General features: G+C 49.4%; 1 protein-coding gene and 2 pseudogenes across 1 annotated transcript; all 3 read right to left on the reverse strand.

Annotated features, from left to right (window-relative positions):
- Positions 1–4,967: 4,967 nt before the first annotated feature.
- LOC136548947 (uncharacterized) lies at positions 4,968–5,550 on the reverse strand (annotated as a pseudogene).
- Positions 5,551–6,563: 1,013 nt separating this feature from the next.
- On the reverse strand, positions 6,564–9,802 carry LOC136552362 (NADP-dependent malic enzyme, chloroplastic-like). Its single transcript, XM_066543907.1, has 9 exons — positions 8,688–9,802; positions 8,518–8,592; positions 8,242–8,393; positions 8,042–8,147; positions 7,909–7,974; positions 7,694–7,789; positions 7,532–7,603; positions 7,017–7,260; positions 6,564–6,971 (listed from the first exon to the last, which is right to left on the reverse strand). Exons 2-9 carry the CDS (start codon positions 8,578–8,580, stop codon positions 6,895–6,897), a joined length of 876 nt encoding a protein of 291 aa, XP_066400004.1. The 5' UTR covers positions 8,581–8,592; positions 8,688–9,802; the 3' UTR covers positions 6,564–6,894.
- A 2,438-nt stretch (positions 9,803–12,240) lies between these two features.
- LOC136548949 (myricetin 3-O-rhamnoside 1,2-glucosyltransferase UGT709G2-like) lies at positions 12,241–19,215 on the reverse strand (annotated as a pseudogene).
- Positions 19,216–20,202: the final 987 nt, after the last annotated feature.

The following is a 20,202-nucleotide window of genomic DNA, read 5'->3' on the forward strand; positions in this document are numbered from 1 at the left end:
TCAGAGGAAGAAGATAGACGGAATAATGATTTATTTTTGGTGGAACGTTTGGAAGGAACGAAATAGACGAGTTTTCCAACAAAAATCTCTACAACCAAGACAAGTAGCTCTGCTATGAAAAGATGACATACAACAATATCAACTCGCCAAAAGACCATCAATCGGTAAAGTATAATGCTAGTTTCTACATGGAGTCGCTCGATCTAGAGTGGAGTGAGTTAAATTATTCTTGTAATCCAGTAGCAGTAGTGTTTTTCCTCTTCTGGTCTGCTAGTCGTAGTAGCTGGAGCTCCGGCTCCTTGTTTTGTCTTGTATTTCTGGAGTTTTTCTATTCTCTCGTCTAATAAAAATACGGCAAAGCTCTTGCCGCCTTTCTAAAAAAAACTATACAGTACTTATGTGGTATTTTTTCCCCATTAATAAGCAGGTGATGGTCACTGCTTTGTGCAGAGATTAAATTGGTAGCATCTTTGTTTTTTTTTTCTTTCCTCATGCCTGCTTGTGGTCAATCAAGTCAGTTCTCACAAATCAAACTTTAGTGTAACATTTTGCTCATATTGCTGCTATCTGGTCTGATCCGACAGTTCTTGTGCTCATGTACAGTTTGCGATCTTATTTGGTTTCTCCTCTTGTGAAAATTGACTCTGCCCCAGTGTACGATAAAGGTTCATTCACCAGAACTCCTGTGTGTGACAGCTTGTTTGGCTGGCTGTGGTATTTAATTTTGCCCCGACTGACTTTACTAACAAATTGTTGATCAGAATTTTGTAGATGCCAAATTTTGACATGAAATTATGAACTCCATCACATGTGACCTCATCTTAGCTTCCAAGTTCTCGGTGGACTGCATCGCTTCCAAGCTCTCCCCAAATGTTTAACTTAGCTTATGTTATGCAGTTGTATAGTTGAGTACTGGGTAATCTTATCTTAACATAAATTATTATAAATGCTAGTAAGTGTTTCCAGTACAGATGGAACTGTGCTGATTATGTGCACTTCTGAAGCTTTTCTTCATGCTGTTGCAAATGAAAACCAAGCAGTCAAATGATATGTTGCTTCTATTCTTGGTGATTTACATCATTCCAAATGTTGTTTTTGTTAAATCTTCTGGAACTGCTGGGTTAATTGCTGCTATTTCGATTAGTATCCTTTGATTAACCACTATCCAATCTACTATTCTATTTTTTCTTGAATGCATTTTTTTCCCTGCACAACTTGATTTGTGCCTTGACTATCTGTAAAGATATGTTGCTATGAATAATGTGTTCTGCAATATTTTCATTTATAAAAGATTGTTTGAAGGTATAATTTTGTTCATATTTCACAATGGGATCTCTCAGGTTGTCTGCTCTTTAATGGAAGATAATACCTGATGACATTGTTTACAGGGCTCATTCCGGCGCTGTGTGCCAGCATGCTGGAGCATTTTACTCATTTCTGGTCTGACCACTGTTTTCTCTGAGATGGGTTTGTTGAACAGAATGAGGTTCAAGCAGACTGTTCCCATTCACATAGCGATTGGCAACATGTGCCTGAGCATCTCGTCACTCGAGATGTAAGCACCAGATCACTGCATAAATATGTGTTTGCTCTATTTTTTTTACTTGTGATGATCATTCTAGAACAGATACCGTGGTGAAAAGCAGTTCTTGAGGCAGTTAATCAACTTTGAAGCATCATAACAAAAGTCAGTGATCTTAAATTTTTAAGACACACAGTGTATTTCATAGCGTATGCTGTCTTGAACACCTGATGAAAGAGAGCTGTTAGTATAGTGGGTTAGTAAGTTGATGGTGTGTATGCAGGAGATCGGCAGTTAACAAAAGAGGAGGATTAACCGGTCGGATAGATAAATCGGTTGCCTGTGGGAGTTGCTGATGTTTTTTGTTGGCTCAATCTTTATTTTACAGATACATATCTATTGAGTTAGTGATTCGATGTTTTATAATTGAAGGAAGAAGTTTAAGTTCATTACTTCATTTTGTTAAGAACAGTTTGGCTGAATAGAGCCAGATGCCCAGATAGCTCCTCAAGCTACCAAGCCCAACGGCCTGGAACCATGTGACGCCGACCCAATCTGCCAATCATCTGCTAATAGTTAGCTCGCGCGTAACTTCGCTCGGTTTCCGTCGTCGTTCGCCTCCTAATTCCGGTTGTCAGCGTTGTGGCGTCGACGGATCATGTGTCTGACACCATTAACAGCTTAATCTGTCCAAACCGAATCCTATATTGTTCTCTCTTTTCAGACATTTTGTGTTTGGCCATTGAAAGTGTGGGTGTGGTGTTGAGAATTTATCATGTGGAGCTGTCACCGAGAGGTTCAATAAACATATCTGGTTTTTGCTGATGCTTTCTTTTGATCAATCAAATAGAATTGTGCTGTTACTGCAAACAGTAAATCCTATCAACCATATTGCTGCATTTGTGGATTACTGCATTACTTTGCCGCAAATGGATTGATGCTTCTGTTTTAGGTCTAATCTATTGCCGCAAATATTACTGCAAAAATAATTTCAGTATAATCTGTTTTAACAAATGCGGAATGCTAAAAATAAACACCAAGGTTCACTTGGAAGCAGCATCTATAGGACAATTAATAGGCCACACTAGAACATTTGGCAGATCCGGCCTCGATTTCGACTTGGCCCTCACGACAACTGGCCCATCCATCCAACTTCGAGTCGGATTCTTTAGCGCGTGGCTGGGCCAGATCTGGGATCCAGTCCAGCTGCTTAAATCCAACGCCCTCCCCTAGTCCCCTTCCCTTCCCCTGGCGCGTAATTTCTCTGCTCCCTCGCCGTCGCCTTCCGCAATCCACCCAGCTCCTCTGCTCACTCGCCGTCGTCTTCCGCAATCCACCCAGCTTCTCGGCTTCTCATCGATCCAATTGATCCGCAGCTCTCCTCCGCCATGGTGATGTACCTTCCTCCGCGCTCCTCTTCCGCCGGCATGCGGAGCATCCGCCGCGAGCCCCAGAGCAGGAGGTCCACGCCCTTGGCGCCCACGAGGTCGGTCGCCAAGAAGCCGTCCGCATCTCCGCCGCCGCGTCACGGCTCGAGCGACGCCGTCCGGGGTTCATGCCCTCGTCCACCGCGCCAGGAGGTATCATCGTCGACGATCTCCCATTCCCGAGGCTACACCGTCACCGACGCGTCACCACAGCCCCGGCCTGGCTCTTCGTCGCGCTGCAACCCCGCCTCTCCGCCGCCGACGCTGCTTCGGTCGGACCCCTCCTCCGCCGGGTCTGCGTTCCGAGCTACTCCCTGCGTCCCCGCACAGCTGAAGCCTGGGACGGTGGTTCGTGTCCGCACGAGAACTGCGACGCTGAAGACGGGGCAGGTTCTCGTGCTCTGCCTCAAAGCCACGATCGTGTCATCGTCCACCGACGGAGGCTACGGAGTTGTCTACGACGCCAACTGGCCACGCGGCGACCCCAAGAGCATCGTCTACGTCGCGCCGCACCAAGTCAAGATGATCGATCCGTCTCCATCGCCGACAACTCCACCGCCGTCCCTGCCTCCGCCCACCGCCACTGTCGCCGCGACTACGAAGAAGGAGATGCCGAGGCCAACCACGGCAGGGAAGAGCCTGCGCCTCATCCGCAGGCTCTTTCCGGAGATGGAGCTTCCGGTCCGGGCTTGACCTGTCTTGAATCGGATACTACTAGCTGGTACCTGCTGCGTGATTCTGCGCTGGATTTGTAGTGAATTAGAGATGCAATGCTTGTTCGTTCATGAGTAGTCGCTGTTTTTGTTGGATTAGTTCATGAATCGTGCAAGTTCCAGGTGATAGTGTGTTGTTGCCAAAACCAGCGTGCTGGTGGTTTATATGTATGCTTGTATAATGATTATATATTTGTAAAAGTACGTTCTTGAATCTTCATGACATCTTTAAAGCTTGATTTATTTGATTGCTTGTGTTTTGTTCTTCCAGTTACATGTTTGAGATGGTTACTACTTGTGTGGCATTTTTGCATTAATAAGCAAATGATGATTACTGCTTTGTGCATAGATTAAATTGCTAGTATTTTTGTGTTTTTCTTTCCTGATGCCTGCTTGTGTTCAATCAAGTCAGTTCTCACCAATATCAGCAAAATGTTCTCATCAAACAGAATGCAATTTTTTTTCCCTGCACAACTTTATTTGTGCCTTGACTATCTGTAAAGATATGTTGCTGTGAGTAACGTATTCTGCAATATTCATAAAAGATTGTTTCAAGGTATAATTATGTTCATATTTCACATTGGGATCTCTCAGGTTGTCTGTTCCTTAATGGAAGTTAATGCTTGATGATATGGTTTACAGGGCTCATTCTCTTTCCGGCACTGTGTGCCAGCAGGTTGGGGCATTTTGGCAGACTGTTCCCATTCACATAGCGATTGGCATCATGTGCCTGAGCATCTCGTCAATGGAGATGTAACGACTGTTCGGCTGATATTAAAGTCGACTTATAAGTCATCCAAAGCTATTTTATTATGAGGGAAAAATATTGTAGATTCTAGCACCAGATAATCAGAACTTTGAAGCATCATGACAAAAGTCAGTGATTTTGAGATACAGTGCATTTCGCAGCAGAAAAAAGTCAACATAACTCCCTCACCTATTGCAATTAGACTACTCCACTCCATAACCTATAAAACCAGGTATTTAATTCCCTCACCTTTGTAAAACCGGTTAAGTAACCCCATAGTGGTTTCGCATAGCAAGTTTGCCACGCTGGTGTGCTGAGGTGGGCTTTAATGCTGACGTGGACGAGTGAAAACTAGGCCCCAGTTGTAAGTGGCGCCCCTTCTCTCACCTATTGGTGGTCCCCACCCGTCATCCTCTACCTGTAGCTCCTACCTTCCATCCATGGTGGGCGAGGGATCACCATTCACTCTTCTAGATCGCTCGGTTACGCACTGTAATTTCTTGTTGGTTCCCGACCGGCTTTAGTACGAGCTACGAACGCTGAAGAAATCGAGCTAGCTATGCACACGTAAGAAAGGACGTTACCGTCATGCTGGCGCCGCCGTTGCTTGCATGCGCCGGCGATGCACACGACGAACGGACCGGACGCCGGATCAGCCCCACACGACGCCCCGGCTTGTACCCAGCGCGGGCGGCGAGGCCGGCGCTGCCCACTGCGACGCTGCGGGCCCTGCGCACAGCGGGGCCGGCGACGCGCACGACGTCGTCGGCGCCGAACTCGCACGACGCGTCCTCGTCGATCCGCCCTACTGCCACGCTCCGGCTGCGCACCGGGAGTCCGGGACCTTCGACTTCGCCGCCGCCACGTCATCGCCTCCGCGTCCTGCCGCCGCCTGGCGCGGACGAGCTCGTTGACGTCGTCACCGCCGCGGCGCCGGGAGCTGGAGCTGAACGTCCAGGCCTCCATGGTCCCCGGCGCGAACCCGCCACGGCCGCCATACGTGCCCGCGGGCGTCGGCATCCGGCCCGCGCACGCCGACATCCCGCGCACGTACGAGTCGCACGCCCGCGACAGCGCCCGCACCGGCGCGCCCAGCCACCGCCCCAGCTTGCTGCTGCCCTCCGCCTTCTTGCTGCTCATCTCTCTACTTCGCCGCCTCAGCTGCACGAGCACGGAAAAAGCCGGCCGGGATCCAACAAGAAATTACCGTGGGTAACCGAGCGAGATCTGGAAGAGTGGATGCTGATCCCTCGCTCACGGATGGAAGGCAGAAGGAGCTGGAGGTTGGGGATGACGGGTGGGGACCATCTATCAGTGAGAGAAGGGGCGCCACTTACAAGCTGGGCCCACGTGTCAATCTTTCCCATCAGCTAGCGTGACGAAACCGCTATGCAAAACCATCTTAACGTTATTTAAAATGGTTTTGCAAATGTTAGGGGTTAAATATCTAGTTTTATAGGTTAGAGAGTAAAATAGTCTGAGTCGCAATAGGTGAGGGGTTACTTAAATTTTTTTTCCTTTCCCAGCATATGCTGTCTTGAACACCTGATGAAAGAGAACCGGTGGTATAGACTAGTGGGTGAGTAAGTTTTTTTTTTAACTAGTGGGTGAGTAAGTTGATAGTGCGTATGCAGGAGATCGGCAGTTAACAAAAGAGGAGGATTAACCGGTCGGATTGATAAATCGGTTGCTTATGGGAGTTGCTGATTTCTCTTAGCAGATACATTTTTGCGTCAGGCAAGTGGATGTGTGGTGTACTGTTGCCGAAGATTCAATAAACTGACTGATATATCTGCTTTTTGCTGATGCTTTCTTGTGATCAATCAAATCGAATTGTGTTGTTGCTGCAATCAGTAAATCCTATCAACAATACTGCTGCATTTGTGGAATACAGTATTACTTTGCCGCAAATGGATTGATGTTTCTGTTTTGGGTCTAATTTGTTGTAGCAAAATATTGCTGCAAAAATTATTAGTCTAATCTATTTTTGCAAATGTGGGAATGCTAAAAATAAATACTCCCTCCATACTAAAAAATAAAGTCGTTTTGGATAAGGCTTAGGTCAAATATTGAGAATATAAATTATGAATAACTTTTAAGTTAGGGGCTCTTGCGTTTGTACTCTTGTTTTGTATCGAAATTGTGATTTTGCCCCTATTTTTTTGACTTTGTGAATTTACCTCTACTGTGCCATTCACGAAGCACCAGTTTGCCCCTGCTCCGTCATCCACCCCTAACGGTGTTAAACTTTGTACAAAAGGACATAAATGCCCATGCGATTTTGTCCCTGTTTGTTATGCCTAATTGTGATTTTACCCTGATTTGGAATTAGACTTTTTTATTGTATGCTGATAATTGATTAAATTTGGTCAAACATATTTGGCACAACTTGCAATTATTTGAACTCAGATTTAATATTGATAAATATTCAAAATTTTGGGATCAAAAGGTTCATAATGCTGGGATGGGAGATTACATAAGATGCTACATAGATCGATTCATATGTAGACAGTGGACTGGACTCCGCCGTGTTTCCGTGTGTTCTGGTCTCAAATTAGTTCCTGTATAGCAGAAACCAGATGTAGATGATCACGCTGCACACATACGCCTCTCCATGTACAAGCTAAGGCTAGGATCATCAGCGACTCTAGCTTTCTGAGGCTTTGGTCTCTGCTCGATGCCACCGCGTCCAGCGTCGGCATAGCTCTGGACGCTGCCGCCTTCTCCCGGTGAAACCTCCTGAAGTCGGTACCGATTCGGCGACGCCGCACAGGATGGTCTCTGGCACAAGGCGCAGGGGCGGCGGCAGGACGAAGGTGATGGCGATCTCCAGGTGGCTAAACGCTCCCTCTGGACAGAAAGAATGATAGCAAAATTATACCAGATGTCCTTCCAGAAATGAATGGATAAGAAAACATGTGAAAGTTGATGAGAACGAACTACAACCACATCGTTACTGGCAGAGAAAAGTTGCTTATATAATATACTAACATTAAAATATTTTTCTCGACAGAGCAGCAGCAATTCTAGTGAGTGTTCCAACCACAAAAGGCAATAAACTGAAGGATGGTTATCTCAATTAATCTGGCATAACAAAAGTACAATTTTGAGTCTAACTCACCTGAATGAGGACTTTCTCACCGTAGATTTGCTTAACAGCAGCCATGAACTCTTCCATAAGCTCATCATACTCCTGCCATTAAGGAAAATGCACAGATAAGTTCTCAAGCGTCACATATTTTGCGAATTCCTAACTCCCAGCAATCTCGACACAACTACATACCTCTCCAGTTGCACGTTTTTGCCGGAGTCCAATGTAGAACTCATCATTAAGCAGTTTCTCATTATTTGTGCCAACGTCAATTGTGATAGGCAAACACTGCAACGTAATTTAGAATTCGCCAATTGCGATAACTTAGTTGTTTGTTGGTACCAAACATACAGGACCATTACAAGAGATGCAACCAAAAAGGGGACAGAAAAGATATGACCGCTTACAGCTGATGGACGAACTCCTCCAAGAGCAGTGTATAGAGCAAGCTTGCCTACAGGAATTCCCATTCCCTATAGAAGGATTCAGTATAATATAAGCAAAGGCCCTCAAGTAATACGCAACTAATGAGAATCATACCTGACAACCCAAATCTCCAAGTCCCAAGATTCGCTTACCATCAGTAACACAGATAACTTGAATGTCCCTATGTGGCCAGTTCCTTAGAACTTCTAGGACCCTCCCCCTGGAATGCACCTCGAGGTCAGTCCAGATCACATAGGTAGATAGGAAACAGCTATATATTTTTGTAAATTTCGAGCAAATACAGGCACACATACTTGTCCCTCAGGCTGACATACAGACCCTGTGGTTGTCGAAAGATGGACCCATACTTCTGGCAGGCCTCACCTACAGTTGGTGTGTAAACAACAGGAAGCAGCTCCTCCACATTATCAATTAAAAGCTTGTAGAAAAGCCTCTCGCTCCTCTCCTGAAAACAGGAGTTGTTAAGCACAATGATGCAACCAACCATTCGTTCTAAGTGAACATCTCATTTCAATTATGCTGGCAGTCGCAAGATTTCATATAAGAGTAGAAAGGATAAACTGGGATACCTGAAGGTCCATCATGGCCATATAGCGCTGCAAAGGGACCTGATACTGCCGCAGGTTGTGCATGATCTTCTTAATCTACACATACATTAACGTGATCTTCAGTAAATAAAAAAAGAAAGAAAGGTCAGCACAAGAACAGATACTTTTGTAGCCAGTATTGTGCCCCATACTTGGAGTCACTGTCGAAGGGGTAGTGGATGAAACCAGACAAATTTGTATCGCTGTGGGCCAGCTTAGAATATACTTGCACGAAACAGGAACAATCCAAAGCAAAGTGGACAATTCCCGGCTTTGCTCAATAACTCTGGACCTAACTCAGCATGAGTTCATCTGTGACTCCAACCCGATTCAGAATTCTACGACAACGCCAAAAAATCATTCTGAATTCAGAATTCTACAACACCGCCAAAGAAACATTCTGAAACTGAAACTTGCTAGAAACTCCCATGTGACATATGGTGATTTAACAAATCTAGACTATATCAGACTGGACCAAGCTAGAGCACGTTTTGATAAATTATTATTTTGAAACTAAAACAAAAGGCAAAATAAAGGGGAAGTTTCGGAAGAATGTAGCTAGTCAAGCACGCGAGCATTAATAGAACCAAGCAATTAGATTTGACTAGACGTATAATCAAGCAATAGTAGAATTAGAACCAATATGGTAGAGCTAGACAGCCAAAAGCTTCACGCATCTACTACACTCCTAAACACGTCAGCATCACGCGGACGAAACCGTGTACCAAGCCCGGATCAACACGAGAGTCTGAACCAAACCAGCAAAAGTAAATTGATATGAGATGGGCCATATAGCGCTGCAAAGGGACAATGGGATATCTGGTTACGAGCCCTCGCGGCGGCCGGCGAGCGCGCGGCGCGAGCGAGCCCTCGCGGTAGCCGCCGAGCGCAGCGGTGGCCGACGAGCGCATGGCCCGGGCGAGCCTTCGCGGCCTCCGGCGAGTGCACGGTGCGGGCGAGCCCTCACGGCTGCGCCCCGGCCCGCTCCGCGTCCACGTCGCCAGGCGCCCCGGCAGCCGCGGCCAAGCACCGCCGCCGCCCGCCCTGATGCCGCAACGCCCGCCCCCGCGTCCCGAGCCGCTCCGCGCCCACGTCGCCCCGATGCCGGGTTGCCGGAGCGCCATGACCGGCGGGCGAGGTCACCGAGGGCCGCCGTCGCGCGGGCGCGGGGTTGCTGGAGCGCCATGGCCGGCGGGCGCAGGGGCGCGCGGCCGCGACGGTGCTCGGCCGCCGGTCTTCTGTCCGCACCAGATAGCAACGAAGAGAACGAGCGGATAAGAACGAAGAGGAAGGGGCATTTCAGTCATTTCGCATCTGATTTTATGTGTTTTATTTTTTTTAAATCGTTTAATCAGCCTCTAAATAACGGACATCCAAACCAGGGGCAAACGGCTCCTTCGTTTCAAAATAACAGGGGTAAAATCACAAAATTGAAAAAACAGGAGTAAAATCACGATTAAACCTCTGAATAGGGGCAAAAACACCGTTTTCCCTTTAAGTTATCGAGTTTAGAAATATGAAAACTATATGTATAGATTTATCTTGAAAAATATTTTTCACAAAAATTTATATATATTATTTTTTAATAAATATCTTTATAAAAATAAATAGTCAAAGTTAAACTTCGTAGACCGTCGCTATCTAAAACAACTTCATTTTTTAAGTACGGAGGAAGTACCAAAGGTTTAGGATTGGAATTTGGAATGGTTCGTAACTGGGACAATTAATGGGCCACTAGAAGATCTAGCAGATAGGACCCCAGCGAGAAAGCCCAACGGCTGAGGAAAAAAATCCGGCCTCGATTTCGACTTCGAGTCGGACTCGAAACCGCGTGGCTGGGCTAGATCTGAGATCCAGCCCAACTGCTTAAATCCCACGCTCTCCCCTTCCCTTCTCCTGGCGCCCAATTCCTCTGCTCCCTCGCCGTCTCCTTCCTTCCGCAATCCACCCACTCTCTGCTGCTCGTCGATCCAATCCATCCGCAGCTCTCCTCCGCCCTCCATGGTGACGTATCTTCCGCAGCGATCCTCTTCCGCTGGCATGCGGAGCATCCGCCGCGAGCTCCAGCGCAGGAGGTCCAAGCCCTTGGCGCCCACGAGGTCGGTCGGCAAGAAGCTGTCCGCGTCTCCGCCGCCGCGTCAGGGTTCGAGCGACGCCGTCCGAGATACCCGACCTCTTCCACCGCACCGGGCGGCCACTTCCTCGACCATCTCCCATTCCCGAGGCTCCACCGTCGCCGACGCGTCACCACAGTCCCGGCCTCGTGCTTCCTCGCGCTGCATCGCAGCCTCGCCATCACCGCGGCCGCCTCGGTCCGTCCCCTCTTCGGCCGGGTCCGCGAGCCGAGCAATTCCCGGCATCGCCGAGCTTCTGAGGCCTGGTACGGTGGTTGGTGTCCGCACGAGGACCACGACGCTGAACACGGGGCAGGTTCTCGTGCTCTGGCTCAAAGCCACGGTCGTGTCGTCCACCCACGGAGGCTACGAGGTCGTGTACGACGGCAACCGGCCATCCGGCGATCCCAAAGGCACCATCCTCGTCCCGCGACACCACGTCAGGGTGATCAAGACCTCTCCGTCGCCGACGACTCCACCGCCGTCCCTGTCTCCGCCCACCGCCGCGCAGAAGAAGGAGACGCTGCCTTTGGCGAGGCCGACCACGGCGGGGAAGAGCGTGCGCCTCATCCGAAGCCTCTTGCCAGAGATGGAGCGCCAGCGCCATGCCCGGGCTGCCTTGTCAGGAATCGGATACTAGCTGCTGCGTCATTCTGTGCCGGATACGCATTGCTTGTTCGTTTATATATATATTTTTGGATTAGTTCATGAATCGTGCAAGTCCCAAGTGACCATGTGTTATCGGCAAAACTAAACTGTCAGCATATGGTTGGTGTAAATCCTTAAGTTTTGGTGATTTATATGTAATGGTTGTATATGACTATATATTTGTAAACGTATGTTCTTGGTGACATAATGGACTGCTAAATTTGTCTGAGCGCTTTCGTATGTTTTTGCATCCCAATTATCACAAGATATATTTGAGATGGTTACTACTTGTGTGATATTTTGCATTAATAAGAAGTTGATGGTGCTGGTAGGGGTTTCTCAAGAGATGAGTTGCTGCTTGTCTTCATAGCGTTCGTTACCACTTTGTGCAGAGAGTAATCTGGTAGTATCTCTTTTTTTTTCCTTTTGATGCTTGCTATTCTGCCATAGCTGAGTTTAAAAACAAATTGTTCGTCAGGATTTCGGAGATATCAACTTTTGTCGTGCATTTGTGAATTTGAGGAATAAATAGTACTGGCCGTTATTCAAGAGGGCCAGTTTTAGGGCATGATACAAGCGCCGTGGACCCCTTACCCATAGTTCTGTATATACTGCAAGGACTGTCAAAAGAAAACGTGGTAGGCTGGTAGCCCAGAAGTCTGAATGTATCCCTTGAATCTTGAATTGTGATCTTCTGCAACAACTCACTTGAGAATTGGTATTTCCAAATAAAAATTCAAGAGTTTTTGTGTACGCACTACACATTGTTGAAGCTAAGAGCAACAACACAATGGCAGATGGCACAATGGAACGACAACCCTTGCCATTGCTAACAGGGACTACAATTCATTCAATGCCCGGGACTCTGAGGAGCCCCAGAAAATAAACAGGATCATAAGTTAACAACAACCAATTCTGAATGGATTCGCCAGTACACATGTTGCTACTCTCCATTCATCCTACTCATCAGTAATGGCTCGGGTGTGCTGAGCTCCTCGATGAATCTGACGAGCCGCTCAAGTTCCACCGGCGACGAGCGCCCACCGGCGACATCCCGCCTCACCTGCTGCGCCAATGCCTGTGCCGAGCCCTTGATCACATCGGACTCCGCCTCCTTCAGTGTCCTCTGCACGACGGCCCTGTCGCACACGTCCTTCATGTCCAGCCCGTTCCTCCACACGGTGCCCACGAAGCGGCTGTTGATCTGCTGGTCGGCGAAGAAGGGCCAGCACACCATGGGCGCGCCCTCGACGATGCCCTCCAGCGTCGAGTTCCACCCGACGTGCGTCAGGAAGCGTAACACCTAGGCCCGGCACACGGCACAGGCCCACCTCCTTAGCAATCCATTTGTATTTTCTTCCTCGCTTCACGTAAAACGATTAATCGAAGGTACGAGTCTTTACTAAAGTCGGTCTAGCTAAAGTCTGGCGGCACAGTGTTTTCGCACCTACAGTGCTGCGCTGAACAGTGCTGCTGCGTCATTCGCGTGAACAGTGCTGCGCTGCTACAGTTCGATTTTACCCCGTCCACCTCGGCGCTGCAGTGCCCAGTCTCGGCCACAGCCCACGCATGCAGTTACGGTGCCTCGCCCCAACCGGAATTCGCCCTATTTAAACGGACATGTTACAGGAAACATCCGACGGCGCGGTGCCCAAGCACGTCTCGCTGCGGCGCCCATGGCACGACGCGCGCGTTCTTGCTTCCGACGGCGCGGATGGCTTCTCGGAGCGCGGCGTCCTGTCCTCCTGCCTCGACGATGTCTGGCCGGAGCACCCAGAGGAAAGGGTAGCCCGCGGCGACGAGACTGTTAGCTAAATTATTGCATTAGTTAGTTATGTAATCTTTGTTCAGATATCATCTAGAGTCAGGTTAGTTGATAGTGCATGGTTGGAGGCGTGCTCAACCATGACACGGTCAGGTCGAGTCTGGTTTGAGTACGCGCCCCGGAACGCGCTGCAGCGCGTGGTGCACGTCGCACAAGAACGGCGATGCACACGGTGTGTAACGGGGCGCGGAGATACGCGGAGGCATGTTCCGTGATCTCGTTATGTATCCCTATAAATAGCAAGAAGAAAGACCAGAAACGGCGGCGACATTTGGCAGCAACAAACCCTCAACTTTTCTCGTTTAATCTGTAATCTCGCCGCGGTCACCATCGCCGGCGTTCAAGTTCGGTGCAGGTCATCGCCTGCTCCAACAATTGGTATCAGAGCCACGTTAGCGCACGTCGAGGTGCCGGTGGCGGTGAGAAGTTGCAGACACGAAGCCAGGGGGGTCTAGTCCACCGGAGTCAAGAAGGGAAGGTAGCCGAAGTCGTCGAAGATGAGTACGTCGGGAGAAAAGGAAGCTATGGAGAAGGCGTTCAACCAGGCGGCCGGGAACCTAATCTGGCCGATGTTGACACGCACAAATTATCAAGAGTGGGCATCTCATGTCCAGTGCAACCTTGAAGGGATGTTCCTTTGGGACGCGATTGAAGATGCGAAGGTTGAGCGACGCCGGGACAGGTTGGCCCTTGGAGCCATGCTTCGCGGCGTGCCGACAGAGATGCACCCCATGCTCCTGAAGAAGAAGAACGCGAAAGAGGCTTGGGATGCACTTAAGATCATGCGTCTTAGAGCCGACCGGGTGAAGGCAGCCAATGCCTAGAGGCTACTGACGGAGTTTGAACAGATCACGTTCAAGCCGGGAGAAGCGATCGATGAGTTTGCAATGAGGATCTCGAAGTTGGCTACGGATCTGGAGGGTCTAGGAGAAAAGATCGCTGATTCTCGAGTTGTGAAGAAGTTTCTCCGTGTGGTGCCTGCACGCTACAACCAGGTAGCAGTAGCAATTGAGATGTTCTGTGACATGAGCACGCTCTCAATCGAGGAGCTCGTCGGTCGCCTAAGGGCGACAGAGGATCGTTTTGAGCCCTCTTCGAACAAGTCACAGAGAAGATGTCAAAGCTCTTGCTAACCGAAGAGGAGTGGCTGGCGAAGAACAAAAGCCGAATGGTGCAGGAATCATCATCGTCATCAGGTCAGAGAAGCGGCGGCAGCCGTTATGTCCGCAAGGACAGATCCGGGGCACGTGGCGGCGGTGACACACGCGACTCCGGAGCCAAGCTCACATCTATGGGGACACCGAGGCGCAAGGGGCGGTGCAATAAGTGCAAGATTTATGGGCACTTTGCTAGGGAGTGCAAGACCAAGCTGAAGGAGGAGAAGCAAAAAGGCTGCTCACCACGTAGCAGGTGATCCTGAAACGGGTGCACTGCTTGTTGCTCAGGTGTGCAATGTGACACGCACACGGTCAGCGAGCGCGCACCAGGTGTTCCTGAGCTAGGAGAGAGTGTTCCCGGCCGAGTATAATGAAGGGGCCTGGATACTTGATACAGGTGCCACGAACCATATGACGGGGAATCGTGACGCGCTGGCAAGCCTGGACGAGTCGGTGCATGGCGCCGTGCGCTTCGGTGATGGATCTATAGTGCAGATCCAAGGAATTGGCGTCGTGACAATTGCTGGCAAGAACGGCGAACATCGTGTGCTCACCGAGGTATACTTCATTCCATCGCTAAGATGCAATATTGTGAGTCTTGGTCAGCTGGAAGAAGCTGGATGCCGTGTCGAGATCGACAATGGTGTCTTGAAGGTGTTTGAGCGCCATCAGGCTGCACAACAGCAAATCGGAGTTCTAATCAGGGCAGTAAGGAGGAACAGGCTGTATGTCATGAAGCCGAACCTAACTGTGCCTGTGTGCCTGTTATCTAAGATGGAGGAGATGGTGTGGCTTTGGCACGCCAGGTATGGGCACCTGAACTTTAGGGCTCTGAAGGATCTCGCATCAAAGCAGATGGTAGAGGGTTTACCCTAAATTCATGGAGTTGAGCAGGTGTGCGACGGCTGTGTACTGGGCAAGCATCATAGAAGGCCGTTTCCACAGGTGTCGACATACCGAGCTGAAGGTGGACTTGAACTAGTCCATGGTGATCTGTGCGGACAGATCACACCGCCGACACCCGGAGGCAAGTCATACTTTCTGCTAATTGTTGATGACTTTAGTCGATTTATGTGGCTTGAGTTGTTGTCAACAAAAGATGAGGCTCTGGTGTATTTTAAGAAGATAGTTCAGGCAGCAGAAGTTGAGTCAGGCTGTCAGTTAAAAGCTTTCAGAACAGATTGTGGGGGTGAGTTCAACTCGTGTGCATTCATGACTTATTGCAGTGATCGTGGAGTGAAGCACAATACGACTACACCCTACACTCCTTAGCAGAACGGAGTGGTTGAGCGCCGAAATCAGTCTGTAGTGGAGATGGCGCGTTGCTTGCTGAAAGCAATGAAAGTTCCAGCCAAGTTTTGGGGAGAGGCTGTAAAGACAGCGGTGTATCTACTGAATCGAGCACCAACCAAGAGCTTGAATGGGAAAACTCCATATGAAGCTTGGTTTGCAAGGAAGCCCGGAGTCAAACATCTACGAACGTTTGGGTGCATGGCATATGCCAAGAAGTTGGGATCTGGGGTCAACAAACTTGCTGATAGATCAATTCCAGGTGTTTTTCTGGGATATGAGCCTGGTGCCAAGGGGTACCGCATATATGATCCAGCGAGAGACAGGTTGATGATGGCTCGAGATGTTATCTTCGACGAGAAGAAGCCGTGGAATTGGGAGGAGAAGAGCAGCAGTGCGAGCAGTGGAGTAGTATCAGCACCCAACACCTTCAATGTTCAGTATTTAGATACTGTACACGGTCCGACAACAGACCCTGATACAGAATTGGATGCTGATCTCAGTGGTGCACTGTCTCCGGCCGGATCTGTTGCATCAATTCCACCCGAGGAAGAGATGGGAGGATCACCACCACACACTCCAATCTCTAGTGCGGCACAGCCATCAGACTAGATCCAATGGGCAACACCTCCATCTGATGCATCTTCAGGAACAGATGAGGCACCAAGAAGGTACAGGACTGTGACAGAGTTGCTAGATTCAACAGAAATCATGGAGAATGTTGAGTCAAGTGCACTATGCCTAGTTGCTGCTGGTGAACCGAGTTCAGTGGAGGAGGCCATGACTAAGGAGAGCTAGAGGGAAGCCATGAAGGCCGAGATGCAGGCCATAGAAGATAACAGAACCTGGGATGTTAGTGAGTTACCAAAGGGGCAGAAGGCCATCGGCCTAAAATGGGTTTTTAAACTCAAGAAGGACCCTGAAGGCAAGATAGTCAAACATAAAGCAAGGCTAGTTGCCAAGGGATATGCTCAAGTGCAGGGAGTGGATTTTGAAGAGGTTTTTGCACCTGTTGCCAGGATTGAGACAGTAAGGGTGCTGCTGGCTCTAGCAGCAAAAGGAGGATGGGAAGTGCATCACATGGATGTGAAATCAGCCTTCCTCAATGGTGATTTGACAGAATCAGTATATGTCAAGCAACCCCCTGGTTTCATTGTGGGTAAAGGTGACAAAGTTCTAAAGCTCAGAAAGGCACTATATGGCTTGAGACAGGCACCAAGGGCCTGGAATGCTAAGCTAGATAAAGAGCTCATTGCTCTTGGTTTTGTCAGAAGCAAACTGGATCATGCTGTGTACAGGAGATGCAACAAAAGCTCTTTTGTGATTGTAGGGGTGTATGTTGATGATCTTATCATCTCAGGACCATGTGTCAAGGATATAAAGCAATTCAAGATGGAGATGAAGAAAAAGTTCAGCATGAGTGACTTGGGACTTCTTAGCTATTACCTGGGAATTGAGGTGAAGCAAGAAGATAGTGGGATCACGCTTTGTCAGACTGCATATGCAAGTAAGATACTGAATTCAGCAGGGATGCTGAACTGTAATTCAAGTGCTACACCAATGGAGTCTAGACTGAAACTCTACAAGAGAATGGAGGATGAGGTAGTGAGGCCAACAGAATATAGAAGTTTAATTGGTAGCCTGAGGTACCTTGTCAACACCAGACCTGATCTGGCTCATTCGGTGGGGGTTGTCAGTAGGTTCATGGAAGCACCAAGTCAAGCTCATTGGGGAGCAGTGAAGCAAATTTTGAGATACCTAAAAGGTACCATGGATTATGGCTGCAAATATGAAAAAGGCACTAAACTGAAGCCTTTCTTGCTTGGGTACAGTGACAGTGATTTTGCTGGTGATGTTGAAGACAGGAAAAGCACCACAGGTGTTGTCTACTTTCTTGGTGGCAATGTGGTCACTTGGGTGTCACAAAAACAGAAGACTGTTACTCTCTCTTCATGCGAAGCTGAGTATGTAGCAGCAGCGGCGGCAGCCTGCCAGGGAGTTTGGTTGAGCCGACTTGTGGGTGATTTGTTGGGAACAAAGGAGGCGCGAGTAAAGCTGCTCATGGACAACATGTCTGCAATAAGTCTGAGCAAGAACCCGGTGCATCATGATAGGAGTAAGCATATTGACACTAAGTTTCACTTCATCCGTGAATGCATCGAGGAGGGCAAGGTGGAGGTGGATCATGTTGGCAGTGTGGATCAGCTGGCTGACATCTTTACCAAGGCCCTGGGGCGAGCAAGGTTCATTGAACTGAGGAGGGCACTCGGCGTCATCAAGGTGCAATAAGTTTAAGGGGTGAGTTGTTAGCTAAATTATTGCATTAGTTAGTTATGTAATCTTTGTTCAGATATCATCTAGAGTCAGGTTAGTTGATAGTGCATGGTTGGAGGCGTGCTCAACCATGACACGGTCAGGTCGAGTCTGGTTTGAGTACGCGCCCCGAAACGCGCTGCAGCGCGTGGTGCACATCGCACAAGAACGGCGATGCACACGGTGTGTAACGGGGCGCGGAGATACGCGGAGGCATGTTCCGTGATCTAGTTATGTATCCCTATAAATAGCAAGAAGAAAGACCAGAAACGGCGGCGACATTTGGCAGCAACAAACCCTCGACTTTTCTCGTTTAATCTGTAATCTCGCCGCGGTCACCATCGCCGGCGTTCAAGTTCGGTGCAGGTCATCGCCTGCACCAACAGAGACCAGACAAGAACTCCGTGAACTGCTCGTGGGAGATCACGGCGAGGCTTCCCAAGCTCACGAACACGACGGACCGGTCGGCGTGGCCGTCGAGCCATGCCGTGCACCCGTCGTCCTCGCGCCACAGGCTGGAGGCCACCGCCGGCGCCGGCGATGCTGCGTGTAAAGGCCTGATGGCAAATACGTCGTGCGTGCGCCGTGCGATGTTCGTGACGGCTGAGCCTTCCAGGGAGGCGGCTGTGTTCAGTATCAGTGCCCGTGCGTTGACGTTGTGCGCGGTGCCGGTGGCGAGCAAGTGCAGCATGGGATCGACGTCGACGGTCTCGCTAAGGCGGCAGCAATGGCGTGGGAGATCACGCCGGCGTAGGTAGCTCTCCATCCCCGGGACGCCGCGCACCGGCTCGTCAAGGCTGCCGCCGGCAGGGATGGGGAGCTTGTCAAGGTCGAAAAGCTTGGGCACGGACAGGTAGGCCAAGAAGCTGCAGGCGCTCGCCGTGCGGAAGGCGAGCGCTGGCACGCCGAGCTCCTCGGCGGTGTCGATGGCCCAAGGCAGCAGCCCGTCGGCGACGACGCATGTCACCGGCGGAAAGCCGGGATCGACGCAGGCGTCGGAGGAAGGGCCCGCGCTCTCCGACGCTGGCACTGGCAGCAACGTGATAAGCAGAGCACGGTATGCGACGGAGCCCTCCGTCTTCAGGGACCTGGCGAGCTCCATAAGGTCACCGACTGAGCGTGGGTGGTCGTCCGGGAGGCCATCTGGGACGGACAGGAAGCGGAGGCGCGGCGCGGCGGCCGCGGAGGCCAGGCCGAGCAGGCGGAGGTTGTGCTCGGTGTGGAGGAAAGAGACGTGGAGCCTGGCGCCAGCGAGGCCCGTGGCGAAGTGGAGCATGCAGTTGATGTGGCCCTGCATTGGCCACGGGAACATGAGGACGTGCGCCGGCGCCATCTCCGTCTGAAGGTGCGAGCAGGGTCAGGGACTGGTAGCAAGATCCGTGCGCTGCATTTGTAATTTTATATATATCGTGGCTAGTTGACGCAGGCGCTTAGGAATCTGAAATCCGATCGGATGCATGTATATCCATCTCAACGTATATATGTTGGACCGGAATAAAATTGAATCAGAAATGCTATACAATACACGTGTGTTTTAATAAAAAAAATACATAGATTTCACCCGAATGATATCTGAGCATCCGTCACTTGATTTTCCCAGCCATTTGGTCGTCGGTCTGATCTCGTGCGTCCATAGGCTAGTGGAGTCCGACGCTATACCGTGTTGGAGACCGCTCCTACATACGCCCTTGGATTCAGTGCCCAGACTACTCTATGGCTACAGTCCCCCACAGGAGAAACGCTGGTCCATCGTAGCCACAGACGAGGGGACCAGCCTGCATGCACGACGCCATTCATGGATGTCAGCCTGGGCGCCGGTGGTGGCTACCTGCAGCGACCGCGATCTGCGCTTGCTGCGGCGGTGGATCTATGATTTGTTCTTCCATAGAAAAAAAATTGTTTCCTGCTGTGATCTGTGGATCTGTGATCTTGTGATTGTCTGAAGATACAAGAAGGCTGGAGGTAGAAGAAAGGTGGAGGCTGTTGGATCTTAATCTTATGGTGTAAAAAAATTCATGTGTTGAAATTACATAAAACATATGGTTGTGAAGTAGACCGACTCAATTGAATTTAGTTTAATTCCACTCCAATCCACCTCAACTCATATGAATTGAGATGAATACATGTGCATCAAATAAGGCATTATACTACTATCAGCTCCTAGCCGTTTGACAAGGCTTCACTTAACCAGTGAAGCTATTTTTTTCTTTAATTTTACGCACACCTCTAACAATAAAACCGATGCGGTTCTAGTGAACCATTTGATAAAATAGCTATAGTTAATGACCAAATACTTCTACCTTTATGGAACTGAAATTAC

The sequence above is a fragment of the Miscanthus floridulus genome, chromosome 4 (assembly GCF_019320115.1).
Source record: "Miscanthus floridulus cultivar M001 chromosome 4, ASM1932011v1, whole genome shotgun sequence".
In the NCBI taxonomy this organism is placed as follows: Eukaryota; Viridiplantae; Streptophyta; class Magnoliopsida; order Poales; family Poaceae; genus Miscanthus; species Miscanthus floridulus.

Excerpts from the sequence above, each read along its gene's own strand:
- LOC136552362 (XM_066543907.1), bottom strand. The coding sequence starts at position 8,580 with ATGCACAACCTGCGGCAGTATCAGGTCCCTTTGCAGCGCTATATGGCC. Across the intron at positions 8,394-8,517 it reads TGGCCATGATGGACCTTCAG|GAGAGGAGCGAGAGGCTTTT; the intron begins GTATCCCAGTTT and ends TCCTGTTTTCAG. Across the intron at positions 8,148-8,241 it reads TATGTCAGCCTGAGGGACAA|GGGGAGGGTCCTAGAAGTTC; the intron begins GTATGTGTGCCT and ends GGTGCATTCCAG.